The 18,190-nt window shown below is 42.9% G+C and overlaps 1 protein-coding gene across 6 annotated transcripts in view; it reads left to right on the forward strand.

The window, feature by feature from the left end:
• Window positions 1–7,948, forward strand: part of LOC136845247 (uncharacterized protein C2orf42-like) — a 132,558-nt gene extending 124,610 nt beyond the window's left edge. For all 6 annotated transcript variants that reach the window (XM_067115342.1, XM_067115338.1, XM_067115340.1 and 3 more), the window contains one exon: window positions 6,822–7,948. In XM_067115342.1, coding sequence (XP_066971443.1) covers window positions 6,822–7,655 — 834 coding nt within the window. In that variant the 3' untranslated portion in view covers window positions 7,656–7,948. The remainder of the gene's footprint in view (window positions 1–6,821) is intronic.
• Window positions 7,949–18,190: the final 10,242 nt, after the last annotated feature.

Below are 18,190 nucleotides of genomic sequence, written 5' to 3' on the forward strand. Positions count from 1 at the left end.
ATAAATTATCAAAGAAATTCCTAAAATTTTGACAGTAGCACTGAGAGAAGTGGAAGTCTGTTTTATGACTGGAATAAAATGTCCTTAAATACAGTAGATTGAACAAGGTCATACAATATACAATAAACTCCCTGAAGAAAAAAAAAGCAAATGCCTCTTGTCATTCCTTTTGCTAAACTTTGTCCCCTGAGAAGCTTAATCTGGAGACAGACCTTACCTCAACAACAAGAAATAATGTGGGTCTACAGATGTAGGATACTTGAATTGGTCACAAGGTCACCCCAGACCTTCGCATCTGCATTACTCCTATTTATTCTCCAATAGAGAAAAAACAGCAGTGGAGAGAACAGTAAAAAAAAATACAAACAAAAAACCAAACAAAGGAATGCATTGGAATTCTAATATAAAAATTTAGGTAAAAAAAAATAAGTGCTGGGACCTATGAGGTCATACAGTGCTGAAAATGTTGAAACAATTGTTAGGAAAGGGTGGAAAGTAAGATGGAAGAGAATATGAATAGAGGTACAGTAAAAGGAATGAAGGGTTGCAGCTAGGGGCTGAAGGGACTCTGCAAAGAACCTTAAGTGATGCCTACAGTGCACTGTGTGAGGTACACTGACAGCACTACCCCCCCCCCATGGGGACAAAGGAATGTAAATGCACCTACATTCATCAAGTGACACGTTACAAGTGGGCTGGAATCCTCATCCTCTCAATAGTTCCACCACAGAGCTAACCTTGTTACTACATTCATTCTACTGTTTGGCTATGCATGAAAGATATTCTCCATTTAATACTAAAATAATAATAATATCGTTTATTTCAGCTCATATGCTTGGAATATGCAAAGTAGAGACAATGGCTATGCATGATAATCTGCAATATCCTCACTTTTGCTGAAGTAGAGAAAATAGTATTCATAATACTTAATGGTAATGACTGTAACATATTTAGAATAAAAAATGCGCGGAAGTTTTCGGCGCATCGAGTTTTCTGTACAGCTTATAATCAAGGCCACCAAAAATAGATCGATCTTTCATTGGTCTTGGTATAATGCTGTATGAGCTGTGGCCCTTGGTGGCCTGTGTTGTTGCATTGCCAGAAGCATGATCATGACTAACTTTAACCTTAAATAATATAAAAACTACTGGGGCTAGAGGCCTGCAATTTGGCATTTTTTATGATTGGAGGGTTGATGATCAACATACCAATTTGCAGCCCTCTAGCTTCAGTAGTTTTTAAGCTCTGAGGGCAGATAGAAAAAAGTGCAGACTGACAGACAAAGCTGGTGCAATTTTTTTTTTTCAAAAACTAAAACATTAAAAATGATAACCATTAAAAAAACCACGTAAATCAATTTCCGGCTAGGGACCTTAGGTGGTTACAGAAGTCAGGTCCAGAAGGGTAAATATGAAAAGTGAAAAAAGCAAAACTCAGTAAGAATAATAATAATCACAGCAATAATAAAAATATTAATAAATGTAGAAATACAATAATAATAATAGTAATTAATAAATGTAGAAATATAATAATAATAATAGTAATAACAGATTCTGCAGATGACTCTTAATTGCAAAAATAGAGATTAAGTATACACAGCAACTCAGGCCGCCAGTGTGAAGGAAGATAACGTTATTTATGGAACAGACGCCTCATTATCCCATCTTTCCTACATTTTAGATCTTCTTCTCGCCTCACTGCTTAGGATGCTTTGTATGAGCGACTTGCTGCTGTTTCTCATTTGGGTGATCAGACTAGACATTGTTTGCCTAACAGTGATTTTTAAATTATCCAGACGGTTTTCTGTGAACATCTGCATGATGGAGTGGCAGCAAGGCGTGTTGGTGAGGTGTCTCAGCATGTCATTGTGAACAACAGTGATATGTCTCATGGCCTCTCGGGCATAGTTTGTCCAAAGGGAGCACCCATATGTGCTGTAGCAGTATGAGCAGAAGAGCAGCAGTGTTGTGTCTCGGTGACAAAAGGCAATCCTCCTTACAATCATGTTGCCAGTTGCGCATAGTTTACGACACCTCTGTTCTGTGTCTGCCATATCTTTTAGGTCATCTGTGGTGACATGGCCCAAATATGGAAATTCATGCACTAATTCCAGACGGTGATTTCCGAGGAAAATTTTTGGTTCTGTAAATATGCTTAAGTGATCTCGGGAGCAGCGACATGCACTGGGTCTTGGTTTTCTAATATAGGATATCAAATTAATCTCCACATCTGCAGCAAGTGTTGAGTAGTCGCTGGAGACCTTGCACTGATGGGGAAATCAGAACCATATCGTCGGCGTAACAGAGGCTGTTTGATATTGTTTCATTGAAAGTGCATTCGATTGGGAGTGAGTTCAGTTTGACATTCAGGGCATCTGTGTACGTATTAAACAGGTATAGAGAGAGAATGCCCCCTTGCTGGAGCTTGTTTAGGGAGCCGAAATTGTACGACAATACGTTACCCCTTTTGACACAGAATTGCTGTGTGGAGAATCAGCAGTATAAATTGACAATCAAATATCAAGGTGTGCCTCTTTTGTGCAGCTTAAGGAAGAGCATCAGGCAGTTTACTCTGTCAGATGCTTTTCTCACATCTACAAATCATAGGAAAATAGGAGAGGCTGATGATAGGTAATAGTTCAGTAATTCTTTCAGTATGTAGATGCAGGTGTCAGTTGAGTGGTTTGCTTTAAATCCAAGAACCGACTCAAGTATCTTCGACACAGTTGTAGTAATTGCAATCGGGCAGTAATTGCCAGGGTCAGCTGCATCCTTTAGCTTGCTTTTGATTAATGGTATTAAGTGAACTAAGAGTAGGGAGTCTGGGATAAACTGGTGAATTATGCATGCATTGAATAGGGCAGCTAGCAAAATGTAAATTATTGGGTGGCAGATTGAAAGCTTATGCAGGAAGACCACCGCAGCCAGGTGATTTATTATTAGGTAAATTGTATATGGCATTGCTGATGTTACCTGGCGTAATACGATCAGTGAAATGAAATTTAATGCTATCAGTAAGAGGGTTATCTACTTCCCTTCGAGAGTCTTGGTCATTTATACAATTCAGGATAGCGCTGAAGTGATTGCCCCACATTCTTGCGATAGCCTCGTCAGCAACGGCTTCTACTCCCTGTTATAGCTTCTTAGTTTTGGGATCGAGGGACTGAATGTCAATCCAAAGATGAGGGTAATCGCCAAATTCTAAATTTCTAGACATTGCATCAGCTCTTAGTTGCTTTTCATTTATTGTGCAATGCTAAAGAGCAAGGTTGAACTGTGCTCTCGCCTGTCTCAGTAGCAATGCAGTGTCCTTCCCTTGGGCTACCATTTTGCCTCCACAGTAAAAACATTTCTCGTGAATGTGTATACAGATCTTTAACCAAGTCACTCCAGCCAGGTATATTACGGGAGTTGCCTTGATGAATTCTAAAGGTATCCCTGCCAGCGGCAAGCATAGCGGATATTACTGGATGCAAATAGAATTCTTTAGGATCTCTCCTATGGTGGTCATTTCTACATTTTGGGTTAGTGCAAAGTAAGGCAGCTGCCAGTTGAACTATTGACCGCAACCTATTTTTTGTGGTCACCCTAAAGGATCTGGTTTCCTAGTGGTTTTTAAAGTCCCAGTTAACAGCAGGTAGGCGATCTGTCAGTGGGTTCACGGTAGGGAGGGCTTAGGCATTGAATGACACCTGTAAGGGGATGTGATTGTAGCCTTTTGCAAGATCGTAGCGAAAGTTGCAGGTTAGAATTGAATCATGGTGTGGAGATGTGATGCAGTGGTCCAACCAGGAGATTGTAATTGTGTCCGTTACGTTTTGTACATAGGTATAGGAGAGGAAGGGACAATCATTATATCACTAATTTGGAGAGCATGATTTTGACAGAAGTGAGTAAGTTTGTTACAAAATTGTTTTGTGGGATGAGAACTAAGGTCCCAATTATACAGATATGATTAGCAGTAGATTGTGAATAATGTTGTGTAATTCACCTAGGAACATGCAGTATTAATCAAAATTATTATTTTCCCGGGCCATATAAACATTAATTACTGTTAGTATTAGGATCTTAGAGTCCCGTACTGTCACTTGAAGCTCCAGCAATCTAGAACTCCTATAAGTCATCACATTCACTATATTGTCTAAAGATTTATGCTACAGGAAAGACAGGCCCCCTTTCGGGTGACCGGTTATAATGTGATCTGTAACGTGCATCGATGAGGTCGGGAAGGCTCTGAAGTCTTCATGCACTGAATTGCAGATGACAAGGTCATGTGGCCATAGGAGCGATTCTTGTAATGCAATGATGCCACTGAAGTGTTTGCAGAACATGTTAAGGACAGGAATTTTCAGCTTGGGGCCAAAAATATTCCATGAAATTATATATAATGTATCTATGGCTCCTCACAAAATTGGGAAATGAATGAGTTGATCATTTGTGTGGTTGGGGGTGGCTGGCAGGGGTGGGCAGTCGCTTGCCATGGGAGGTTGGCTGGCACTTGTGGTAGAAGGTGAGCCAACACCCATATCCCTGCATGGGGTATCAGTAAGTACCCCGGGGGATGGGGTCCCAGATTAGGTAAGACTTACAGCGGGGGATCCTTTCCAGCACCACGCCACAAGTTGATTTCCACTGTAAATCGGTGTTTTCCAGTTATCAGCGATTTAAGGTGCCATAACTTGATGCCTATTCTCGCTGTTAGTGCCGTAACTTCATGCAACATGAAGTTATGGCGCTGTAAAACGCTGTTACCGGCACTGAAAAAGCGCCGTAAGATCGAATCCACTGTAAATTAGCGTCGCTGTAAGTTGGACCGAAATTCTCACCTTGAAGAACACCGAGGTGTTGAAATAGGCAGGTAATCCTGCAAGCCACTTTGTTTAATTTTGCATGGGAGATCGTGGAAGATAAGAGGGTTGGAGCCCATGAGAAACTTGGCTCTCTCTACTGTGGTGTCTGGCTTCACCGATGAGCTCAAATTGTGAATAACATGACATCTCTTCTCAGGTTTTGGGTGAGGTGATTCAGGATTGTTGGGGTTTGGTCCAGGGGGCAAATGAGAGGCTCTTTTCTCTTTTCTACTGGCTTGTGTCTACCAGCTGCCAATCCCCTCATGATAATTCTCATCATCATCATGACAGGGGGGTTGGGGGGAAGGTAAGGTTGGAAGACTCATGAGGGCTGGTGATCTTCACTGAGGACCTATCTTCCACCAGAAGCAATGGGGAGGGATGGGAGGTTGGGAGTTCAATGGTCCCCTCCGATAGGTCTATGGGTTATGTGGGAGCTTCATCCGGGGAAGAGAGCGCGATTCCCATTTGGGAGGGTACGGTCACCTCAACCTCACATCGCATCTCCACTTCTCTTGTGTTGTTGGGTGGCGAGGAAATAATAGTTGCCTCTTTCAAAGGAGTCTGGTGGCTTGCTGTAGGACTAGCTATTCCTGTACCCCTTTGATCACATCCCAGATCAGTGAAAGATTTTTATTTGTTTCCACAGTTTTAAGACTTGAATGATTCCTGTCATCCTTTGATCATGTCCCAAATCTGTGAAAATTTGTCATTTGTTTCCTCAGTTTTTTGACAGAGAGAACTTTCTGTTAGGAAGGCATTTTCTGCCGCATGGTACACTATAGGCAGGCTTAGATCAGCAGGCCCCTTTGGAGGCAGATTATAAGGGTCATCAGCATAGATTTTCACTGAGCAGGTCCTTAGCCACTTAGTGGTATCTGATATTTTCTTGAGAGGGGATAAGCTTTATGTGGATCGCTCCCGGTGAATGGAATCTGGTATCAGGTCTTTGCATTCTGTATATGCAACGTTAATTTCCTCATTGGAGAAGGCTGGACTGACAGATTTTATAGCAGACTCGACGTCGGAATGGTTCGATTGGTAGTGCATAAAGTAAAGACAATTGTTCGCGAGTACTGTACAAAACTTGTGCGTGAGGCAAAGGTATCGTTAGGTGCAAGGGTCACTCGTGCGATGGTTGGAGGTTGGTTGGGTGACATTTTTCAAGTAAAGGGATGGCCATGCACTAACACATACACAGCACTTTTTTACCAACTACTCAGGGCCAGTAGGTTTCGATAAGTTATAACTTGAAAGATTTCAAAGGAAATTAAAAATGCATCAGTTTAATTCCCATAGGAACAAGTCCCAAATTATGATTGGCAGTCATGGAAAACAGCCCAATCGCATACTGTACATAAAAATAGCCCAGTCGCATACATAAAATTATGTACTGTACAAAAATAATTTTTTGGTCCCTATTGGCTTATCCTATGCAGAGAAAACTTTCAATGATGAACCGACATGGGTGTGGTGAAAATATGAGCTTCATGTGGTAATATTTTCTTGATTGATGGTAGTAGCAGCAGCAGTAGTAGTAGTAATTATTTTTTAAATTGTTGCTTTTTATACTTGCAGAACTTTTTGGTAAAATTTTTCCTAGAAAATGTTAAAGTGATGTCAATGCTTTGAGGTTCCTGTTATAAATATTATGCACACTTGTAAGTTTAGTATTGTAATGTAAACAGTCTGCATACTGTATGGGAACTGTAATTAATGATAATCAGCCATCTCAGCTTTGTCATACCTCTCTCAAGTAGTTGAGCTCTTAGCCCAATGCTGGAGGAATTTTACTAATGTGTAAATACTTAATGTGGTTTCCAAGCAAACATAAAGCCAACATTTGCCCTTGTATCATAAGACTGTCCCAAGTCTTGACCTAATAAACGTTGAATTGTATGAGTGGTGTAGCTTTAATAAGAAAAAATTTTATGCTTCATTTTTATGTACTTGATTATTTTTCTTTTTCCAGACAACATCACCACGAAGACCTTTAACAGGAGCTTTAGCCAAAAAAGTTAAAGAGCCTTTAAATGAAAACACTGCCTCTTTTAGCTTTATGACATGGCTTGGAAGTGTCACAGAAAGAATTAACCAAGCAATGCACTTTGGATTTAGTGGTAAACCTGAACCACTTGTTTTTCACATGCCCAAGTTATTTTTTGATTGTCTTATGGAAAGAATAAATGCTAGATCAAAGAAGAAAAGACTTCCCAACTTGACACAGCAGTTCCAAAGAAGAGATGCTGTCCCTCTTGGTAAATTTACAAAGTACACTTGGAAAATTGTTGATGACATGCACGTTCGTCAGATCTTTGATATTCCAAATATGAGACTTGAAACAACGCGCAGTTTCATTCAGAATCGTGACGGAACTTATAGATTGTTCCAGAGACCTGAAGAGGACAATATATTTGCAAAGGGATCACCTAACCAACCTCTGATACAGCCTAAAGAATACATAACTAGACTCAGAGTGGGACCATGTGGCTTAGGGCATAAGGACCCTACACCTTTTATCATAGAATGGATTCCAGACATCTTACCAAAATCTTCCATAGGGGAGCTGAGAATAAAATTTGAATTTGATCACTTTGTCAGTGGTCAGCTCATTACCATGAGAGATGTAAGAGGAACTGTCAAAGGCCCTCTCATCGCACCCAGACCACAACAGCAACACCAACAGCAGACCACAGTGCAAGCATCAGCTCAGCGAATTTCAGCAACAGAACATGTTATAAGTATACCGATTACTTCAGAGGCTATGCAGTCACCTGAAAACATAGCCACCATACTTACTTTCTAAGGGCTTGACCTTCTAGTCACACATTTTTAAATATGTACATAATTATAAATCCATATCATACACAAATTATAAAATGTTCATAGTGATTCTGTAGATTTGGCTGTCAGTCTTATCTTAGATTTCATGTAATTTGTAAAAAGTCTGTTTTTTAGATTCTTGTTATATTTTTGGAAAATATATTAATTCTAAAACTACTAAAATTCATTTGACATTTTCATGTTAAAGTGTGATGTTAGATGGAAGTTAAAAAAATTGTAATTTGGCGTATATAAAAAAGTGCATAATTAACAAGATTGGTGTGTTTCATACTGTACTATATGAATTCCCATTTCATTCGACTCGCTAATGAGGTAAATTCTGATGGAGACCATCCGTACTTGAGACCAGTGAGGCCAAGTGGGCCTAATTCCAATATCTTGTGCATCTCACAGCTCATATTAATTTCTTCATGGAGAGAGGGCTGATCAATGATTAAGAGAAAATATTGCTGTAATATATGTTAATTTGTTAGAAATTGCTACACATCTTTAAGGGGTTTCACAAACAAATTTTTCAAGTAATTTGTATTTTTCAAAGGTATAAAAATCATAGCCTTTTATGTTGAATCATTTGTGGAAACAAGCAAGTTATCTGATGGTAGGAAGGTGTGTAGGGAGAGAAGCCCACTGACCCATCATTGCTGAGCTTTTATCCTTCGGTATCAGAGACTTAAGTTGGGTGGTTGAGGTGGGATTGTGATATAATAGTCTGGTTTGTAATAACTTGGAAAAATACAAATTATTATTTAAAATGTGTTCTAATGGAAATACAAACCAATAGCTTTTTGTGTAGGAGACTCACTTAGTCTGGAGGTTCTCACATTATGGGTGTACAAACACACAGCATCATACATTCTTCATGCTTGCCATCTTAAGTTTTTCCTGAGGGGTAATTGCCTTCCTCCTCCTCCCCTTCTCACCAGTAGCAGGACTGATGGTCATTTCCGTTCTGGAGCTACTGTGCCTCCAAGGATGCCGTAACTAGCCAGCCAATTGTCCAGCTAACACACCAAGCGTAAAACTGAGAATGGGCTTATGCAATAGCAAGGTGAAAACGTGCATGAATATCTACGGGGAGTGTCACCAGTCAGAATCACACCTTTGAACCAGTAGAAGGTCTCCTTGCAGACAAAGCAAAAGTACTTCCTGGCCGAGTAATGGACAAGCTGCTGACAGCACGTCCTTATAAACCACTGAAGGCATAGTCACCTTTTGTGATGGAATCCAACACAGTGCAGTGAGAGTCTTGAACTGAGTTTGTAGAACTTGTTCAATGGAGAGAAACTGTTGACCAGTCTCTGGTACTTACAAGAGCTACTTGTAATTGCCCAAAGATCTGTTGTCCATGACTTCCAGGGCATTCTTCTCCCACATCTCCTTACCTTTGCAGCCAGGGCTGTACCTTCTGGAGATCCACGAGGGTAAGAAGGGAATCCTAATGATTAACAAGATAGGGAAGGGAGTCAGTTCTTAAAAGGTAGTGTGTCACCATCTTGAAGGTCACAGAGTCCTGCTGTGACTCTGCCATCTTACCTAATGGCATAACAGGCATCCCCTACTTGTGGCAGCTAGAGAGGGAGGAAGGACAGTCCTCATGAGACTACCTTCTAATTCCACAATGTCAGCATGGTCTCAATCAATAGAGACCAAGGCAGTCAGATGGTTAGTTGGTCTGTGGGGTACTCTCTGCTATTTGTTCCATGAAAGAGAAGTTGGGACCTTCATTGGGCATTTCATTCTCTGGTTCTGGAAGGCATAGTTTTCTCCATATCTTGAGGATGAAGTTGGCAAAACTACACTCTTCCTCTGGTAGGTCCTGAAAGGAAAGGTCCACCTCCTCTTTTAAGTCCATCAGATCTAGCTGACTTGATGGGCCAGGTCTCTCCCGGACTCCCTTCCGCTCCGTTGGTCTGGTCTCCGTCACCATGGAGGAGCCGAGTCGGGAATGTCACAATGTCTGCTATCCCATCCGGTTGTATGTTGTTGTAATGATGGAAACTTTTTTATTCAAATGAATGACAATACCCTTCATAGTTGATGGACTGGAATAACAAATTGGTTTTCAGCTTATCAAGACGTTAAGTGAACCACTCGAAGTTGAGGTTGTCTATGATTGAATGTGCGTAAGTAAGTGCATAAATGTAACTAGGTGCGTAGTTGCATAAGCTCAATTCCACTGTCTGAGAAATGTACGACGACGTGAGGGGGAAAGGAATGTAGCTCCCCGCTTTCATTTGAAATATGACAAATTTAAATTAATTTCTACTTTTCATAGCTAACAAACCTACGGTCGTGACATTAGGATAAATCTGGCACCAGCTGGAAACCGGTAAAAATAAAAACAAGAATTGTTTATGCAAGGAATTGGTGGCATGTGGCATCTGTCACGCAGGTGAGATGGGAAGCGGGCAGCGACCTTATTTCAACCCTGTGACATCTTAGTTTTTTTCCAGCCCATGGTCAACTGAAAGAGGGGTGGCTAGAGGTGGGCAGTAAATGTTAAGACCACAGGTTTGTTAGCTATGAAAAATACAAATCAATTTAAATTTGTCATTTGTTTATACACAGAACAAACCTGGGTCTTAACATTAGGATAGACTCACTCTTGGTGGGAGGTAAGAGAATCCTGAACCGACTGGAGGTTCGGCACACCCGGTCATACTTTCTGAATAAGAGAATTCAAAGGAAGGAGACCTAAGCCTCTAATCTGGTAGATATATGGGTATCCAACAGTCAGACTACTGGGTTAAGTCCAATGCAGAAATTCACTGCATTAGAGGAAGTTAAAGAGCTATATCTGTTCAGATAACAAAATAAGGTAGCCACCTACACATGTTTGTTTTCATTCCTCTCTTTCCTTTCTAGAGAGAGGAAGGGTTTGCTACTGCTAGGTATATTCGTGCAGAATAAAATTAATCTAACAGTAAGGCTACTTTGCTCACCTCTATCTGGCCCGTTCCAGCATATGATAGAACCATCTTACCGCCAGTAGGAAGAGAAGAAAGGAAAAATCGGAAAGGGAAAGAGACCAGTCATCTCAATCATCCTCACTTTCATATCATCATCTTACGAAAGATCAAAACTGTCCCGCTAAGGGCACTGGATGAGCTACACAACTTGTTGAGCAGCCACCACCGGACCCAAGGAAAAAGTGTCCAAGGACCTGTGGGCAGTGTCCCTCGGGTAGAAGGAAGTGAACGTGGTTTGGCAGAGCCAAGAACAAGCATTCAAAATTCTATAAACAGACAAGTTCTTCTTGGATGCCAAGGAGCTTAGTCCTCTAATGTCATGTGCTCTTGCATGCACAGTACTGTATTGGCAGTAGAAAATGACAATGAGGAGAAGGCATGCCTAATCACTTCATGAAGCCTGTGCTAACAAAGTCTTCAGCATCCAGGTATCAGATGCCAAGTCCTTTTTAGATAGCACTGCAGTCCTCTGAAGGGGCAAAGGAGCAATTCATCTGGATCATTGTTAACAAAATCCCCAAGGGAAAGGATGGAAAAGGAGGTAAACCTGTCATCATGAACAGAGGGGTTTTGAGTCTTAGCCACGAATTCCAGGAAAAATTCGAACGCTATTGAATTCCAACCCCTGGTATGTTTAACATCAAAAGCTAGGCCATGGAGTTCGCCCACTCTCTTCGAAGAAGTCAAGGCTAAAAGGAAAACTGTCTTGAGGGTCAAGTTCCTGTCTGATGACCGACGCAGTGGTTCGTATGGGGCTCAAGTGAGACTACTTAGCATCAGAGTCAGATCCCAGATAGGAGGTTTCAGTTCTCTATGAGAACAAGACTGTTCAAAACTTTTGAGCAGCATAAGAGATTTCCCAAGATGAAGTTAGGTCCATGTCTTTCAAACGAAGAACCAATCCCAAGGCAGCCCTGTAGCCCTGTAGCCCTTAATAGCAGGAACAGAAAGGTGTTTTTCTGTTCTGAGGAACATCAGAAAATCAGCTATCCACTGAATAGAGGTTCCGAGTGGAGAGATACCCTGTCGACGACACCAATCACAGTATATGGCCCATTTCCCCTGATACACAGTTGAAAAATATCTTCTGAGGCAACAGACATCTGTGTCGCTGATCTGCAAGAAAAGCCTTTCCATCGCAGGAGATACTGGATATTCTCCAACCGTGAAGAGATAGGGATGTTACCAACTGATGGTGTTGCTCTACATGAAGTTGACAAAGAAGATTGTGCCAAGGGGGGTTATTTCTCTCAGGACCACTGATAGCAGAGTTAGAAGGTCCGGAAGCCATTCTGCTTGAGGCCATAAAGGAGCTACAAGGGTCATCCTGAGATTCTGGGAAACCGTGACTCTGCTCAGGACATGATGGATAAGGCAAAAGGGGGGGAAAGGCGTAGATGTCCAGGTTGTCCCAAGGATGTTGAAGGGTGTCCTCTGCCACGGCGAAGAGATCTGGAACTACTGAACAATAGACCTATAGCTTCCTGGTGAACCTTGTTGTGAAGAGGTCTATCATTGGTCTTCCCGACAGATGAAAAAGCCTGTCTGCCACCTCCTGATGCAGAGACCACTCTGTCCCTAGAACCTGTCGGCACCAGAAGATTTATCCTAATATTAGGACCCAGGTTTGTTCCACATATGAACAAACCATATTTCTCCCTTGTAAAAGACATGCACTTATCTCAGTTTATAATGTACATATTGCCATAACACTTAATAGTGTTCTTTTGTATTTTTACCCCGATGTAACAGCAAATTACCAAGAATTGTTATGGTAATGTTGTGTAAGTTGCACCATGTTGAGCTTGCATGTGCTTGCAATTGTACCACCAACCATATGCTAAAATGTGCGATATTCTTCAATGCGATCTCCTTCCATAACTTTATGAATATGTCAGTTCTTGAGTTAAATTCCACCTACGTTATGCATGTAAAGCCAGGCTAACTGTGCAGTGTGACAGTTAAGTTCGGCATGAGTATAGTATAGCCTAGACTTTGGACTGTATGCTGTTTGGCACAAGACTGCTGTCCTAAATGAACTTTTTTATTACAGGGAACCAGCATAAGGTACCAGTTTAGGAACCAGTTCTACCAATTACAGAAGGAATCCACTGGGGATAAGTTGTTTACACCATGTATCCTCCTACTAAGAAACATTAAACAAACCGCAGGAGCCAGCATTTCCCTCAACCCTAACCAAACATAAAGATTCATCGGTCTCTGATATCCAGTACCAGTTCAAGCTAAGAGTAGGCCTGGGTTTATTAACCTAGGCTGGTGTGTTACACTTGTATTAGCCAATGCCAAAGTTTGAATTGTCATGTACTGTATAGACTAGTCTGAGTTAATTGTCCTAAAATGAATGGTAGCCTCCGAATGTAAGTCAGGACAATTGACTTATCAAGCCACTACTAGTAATAACATTATTATATTGTCCTGATCGGTAAGGAGGAGAATGGGAACCTGGTCTGCTTTGGTTATCCTGTGGGTGGGACCGTTCCTGCGACGTCTCCTGTAGCCAAAAGGGTATGTATAGCCAACATTCCATCAGTCCACCTTCTCGGAGTCTGGTGATGGAACCTGTGACAGGATGGGTAACATTCTTCCCCTTTCCATTCATCTCCCAAGGAAGTACCGGTCGGTGGGCTGCTTATGGACCGTGAGCAAGAAGTCCTGGATCGGTGTCAGGCTGACAGTTTTCTCCGTCCCACTCATACTTTGAGGAGGTAACCTTCCATATCACGCTTCTGGAACATGAGCAGAAAGTTTCCACGGGTGGGTATCGCAACCGACGGTTCTTGCATTGCCTCTGGTGACTACAGTCTGACATGGTCGAGGAATGCGATCCGGTCCTTCTAGAGAAGTTCCTTGTCTTGGAGGACAGATTAGGCTGTTGTCGCTTCTTACACTCCAGAGAATGTCTATGGGAAATGTTCAATTCCATAGAGGTAGATCTCCGTCTCCTCCATCTGTCTGAATGACTCTTCCATTCTTCTTTCGTATACTTCCCAACGGACTGGGACGGGCTATAGGGAGAGTCCGGTCTGACGTCTCTCTCACTCGCGCTATATTCTCTCAGTCCCATGTCATCGCCATCCTGAAATTTTCTCTTAAGGACTTGATACACGGATGACAACGTCAGACGTAGTTTCTTAGGGTCAGAGGGAGGGGGAGGAAAAATATTCCTACCTGGTGTGACAGGTAGTGGAGATGGCGTTTGTATTGGCAGTGAAGGGGTGGAAGAAAGAATGAACGGGGACAGTTCTCTGGAGACTGAAGTAGGCTTCTTTCTCCACTTTCTTTCAAATTTTTCCCACTGGGGAGTTTGCCATAATCCGCACTCTCCGTAGGTGGACTCCCAGGAGCATACCTGACCCCTGCATGAAAAACACATGGAATGAAGATCAACAGCCAAAATCAACACATTTTCCACAAGGTCTGTCTTTGCCCGGGCACCGCTGTACCTCAGTCTTCCCAATCTCTTCCATGGCCACGGGAAGGACAGAAACTCGGGTAACTCACAGGAACGTAGCACTAGGACTCGAACACGTGCGTCCTAAAATGAAGTTTTTATGATAAAACAAAGTTTTATGAATACTTACCTGGCAGTTATATATATATAGCTTAATCCCTGTCGAACCGGCAGATTTTTCAAAACTCGCGGCAACCGCCGAATGGTAGGTGTCCGATAGGTGGTTAACAACCCTTATAGGGTGGTAGCTGGAATCATTCCCGTTTTCAGTTCCTCAGATCATCTCTTGCCCGACCTGTCTCCTGAGGGGAGGAGGGTGGGATTTAAAATATATATATAACTGCCAGGTAAGTATTCATAAAACTTTGTTTTATCATAAAAACTTCATTTTTACGAATAGAACTTACCTGGCAGTTATATATATATAGCTGATTCACACATTTGGAGGAGGGTGAAAGACAGCCAACATTGTTGGGAAACAACTAAAAGTCGTAGGTAAACACCTTGATTCCTTACCTGCTAAGGTAGCTGACTTCAAAGGTTCCTGCCTCTTGAGCCGCTTTCCCTTAGGAGCGCCAGTCAGGTGAAGACCTGTTATACTGAAACAACTCAATCGAGTCTGTCAAACGGGGTGAGACCAACAACGTGACTAGACTTCTGTACTTCCTATTCCCCTTCTATTACCTGTAACCTTACTCAATCTAACCACCTAACCTTGCAGACTAGATATACACCTATCTAGTTAGACTGGGGTTGCTGTTCCCACAAGGAAGCTTCCTCAGACAACCATAAAAACACCAGCCCAATTACAGGTATCCCAAACAAAAGTTAAGGTTGAGGGGAGGCAGTCACTCCTTTACCCAATACCGAAGCTGTAGCTACATATGGGCCCAAGGCGTAACATTTCTCATAATCTACTCTTACCTCTCTGAGGTAATGAGAAGCGAAAACAGAGTCACTTCTCCAAAAAGTGGCCTCCATAATTTGTTTAACTGACATATTCTTTCTATAAGCCAGAGAAGTTGCAATGGCTCTTATTTCGTGAGCCTTCACCTTCAACAAACCAAAGTTCTCCTCTTCACATAAAAGGTGAGCTTCTCTTATTGTCTCCCTCAAAAAGAATGATAACGCATTCTTGAGAGGGGCTTTGAGGATCCTTCACTGAACACCACAAGGAACTGGAAGAACCTCTTACGTCCTTTGTCCTGGAAATATAAGCCTTGAGGGCTCTAACTGGACAGAGTAGTCTCTCCTCCTCTTGGCCCACTAAATCAGTGAGGTTAGGAACCTCAAACGTCCCCGGCCAGGGTTTGGAAGGGTTCTCATTCTTAGCAAGGAAGTCAAGCCTTAATGCGCATATTGCTCCATTACGACTGAAGCCTACTTGTTTTCTGAATAGCCTGAATCTCGCTAACCCTTTTCGCTGTAGCAAAGAGCGAGAAGGAAAAGAGTTTTCTTTGTTACGTCTCTCAGGGTTGCTTGAGAGATGGGTTCGAACTTCCTGCTGCACAAGAACTTCAAAACCACATCCAAATTCCAGGACGGGGGGTCTCAAAGTCTGCTTTGTTGTTTTGAAAGACTTTAAAAGGTCTCTCAAGTCTCTATCTTGAGACAAATCAATGCCTCTGTGCCTAAAGACGGTAGACAACAAGCTTCTGTATCCTTTTATGGTGGATACGGCCAGCTTAGAATCTTGCCTGAGGACAAGAGAAAATCAGCTATTTGGCTCACAGAGGTAGTGGTTGAGGAAACCTTATGCTGCTTACACCAAGATCTAAAGGTTTCCCACTTTGATTGGTAAACTCTCTGTGAAGAGACCCTCCTCGCTCTGGCGATAGCTCTTGCAGCTTGAGCTGAAAATCCTCTCGCTCTGACAAGCTTCTCGATAGTCTGAATGCAGTCAGTTGAAGAGCGAGGGGGTTTTGATGATACCTCTCGAAGTGGGGCTGTCTGAGAAGCCTTGGACTTGGGGGAAGACTTCTCGGAAAGTCCACTAACATCTCCACCACCTCTGTGAACCACTCTCTTGCTGGCCAAAAGGGGGCTACCAGGGTCATTCTCCCTGAATCTAGGAGGGCGAATTTCTTGACTACTAGATTGATTATTTTGAACGGAGGGAACGCATAAGTGTCCATCCCCGTCCAGTCCATCAAGAAGGCGTCTACTGCTATTGCTTCTCTGTCCGGGACTAGAGAGCAGTAGTTCGGGATTCTCTTGTTCTGGCTGGAGGCGAAGAGGTCTATTGAAGGCCTCCCCCATAAACTCCACAGTTTCTGGCAAACTTGAAGATTGAGAGTCCATTCCGTGGGCAGAACTTGCCCTCTTCTGCTGAGCATGTCTGCTCTTACATTCTTCTGTCCCTGCACGAATCTCGTCAAAAGCTCCACCCTGTGGTCTTTTGTCCACAGAAGGAGCTCTCTTGCTGTTTCGTAAAGAGGTAAAGAATGAGTCCCTCCTTGTTTGCTGATATACGCAAGAGCCGTGGTGTTGTCGGAATTCACTTCTATTACTTTCCCTGCGACAGATTCCTTGAAGGCTTTTAAACCTAACCAGATGGCCATCAACTCTTTCCTGTTGATGTGCCATCCGATTTGTCCCTCTTCCCAAGAGCCTGAAACTTCCTTGTTCCCCAGTGTTGCTCCCCATCCCGACCAAGCATCTGAGAACAACACTAGGTCTGGGTTCTTTCTGCGTAGGGAGATTCCTTCCCCTAAGATCGACGGGTCCAGCCACCAACTCAGATGTTTCTTGATCTCTGCTGGAATGTGGAAGGAAAATGAGTCCTCCTGATTCTTCCTGTCCCAGATTCTTGAAAGGAAGTGTTGAAGAGGTCTGAGGTGCAACCTTCCCAGAGAGACAAATTTCTCGAGGGAGGAGAGGGTGCCCAACAAACTCATCCACTCCTCGCCTGAGCACTTCTGCCTCCCCAGGAAATACTGAACCTTCTCGAGGCACTTGATTTGTCTTTCTTGTGAGGAGAAGCCCGAAAACGAGCTGAGTCCAGAACTATCCCCAAATAAAGAATCGTCTGACTCGGTTCGATCTGAGACTTCTCCTTGTTGATAATGAGACCCAGATCCTGAGCAATCATAAACGTCTTGTGTAAGTCCTCCAGACACCTGTTCTTCGACTGGGACCTTATCAGCCAGTCGTCTAGGTACAGGGATACTCTTATCCCTTCTTGATGAAGCCATCCTGCCACATTTGACATTACTCTGGTGAACACTTGAGGAGCTGTGCTGAGGCCGAAACAAAGAGCTTTGAACTGGAAGCATTTGTCCTGGATCACAAACCTCAAAAACTTCCTTGAAGTCGGGTGGATGGGAATATGAAAGTAAGCGTCCTGCAGGTCCAGGGATACCATCCAGTCCCCTGGACGGACTGCTGCCAGCACAGACTGAGACGTCTCCATGGTAAACTTGGTCTTCTCCACAAAACCGTTCAATGCGCTGACATCCAGGACCGGTCTCCATCCCCCTGAACTCTTGGGCACTAAAAACAGACGATTGTAGAACCCTGGGGATCCTAGTTCCAAAACTGGTTCTATCGCTCCTTTCTCCAACATCTGGTCTACTAGATTCAGGAGTGCCCTTCGTTTCAATGCGTTCGAGTACTGAGCCACTAGGGCTAGTGGCTTTGTTGAAAGTGGCGGTTTCCTCGAGAAGGGGATCTTGTACCCTTCCTTGATGACTGAGAGAGACCAGTTGTCCGCCCCTCTTGCTTCCCAAGCCTGCCAAAATAGAGACAGCCTTGCTCCTACTGTTGTCTGGAGGACTTGTTTCTCAATTTCTAGAGCGTGTTCTAAACGTCCTTCTGCTAGTTCTACCCCCTGTTTCTTGTCTTTTTCCTCTGAAATCAGCTCTAGAAGGAACTCTGCCCCGAAAGGGCTGTTGAACTCTCTTTTCCTCCTTTTTGGCAGCTGGAGGAATTGCCGAAGGAAACCTCCTAGCCGAGCGAGAAAGTAAATCTTGCGTAGCTTTATGTGCCAGAGTCAGAGAAATATCCCTGACCAAGGACTCCGGAAACAAATGCTCCGAGAGGGGGGCGTAAAGGAGC

Source organism: Macrobrachium rosenbergii, chromosome 13, assembly GCF_040412425.1.
Source record: "Macrobrachium rosenbergii isolate ZJJX-2024 chromosome 13, ASM4041242v1, whole genome shotgun sequence".
In the NCBI taxonomy this organism is placed as follows: domain Eukaryota; kingdom Metazoa; phylum Arthropoda; class Malacostraca; order Decapoda; family Palaemonidae; genus Macrobrachium; species Macrobrachium rosenbergii.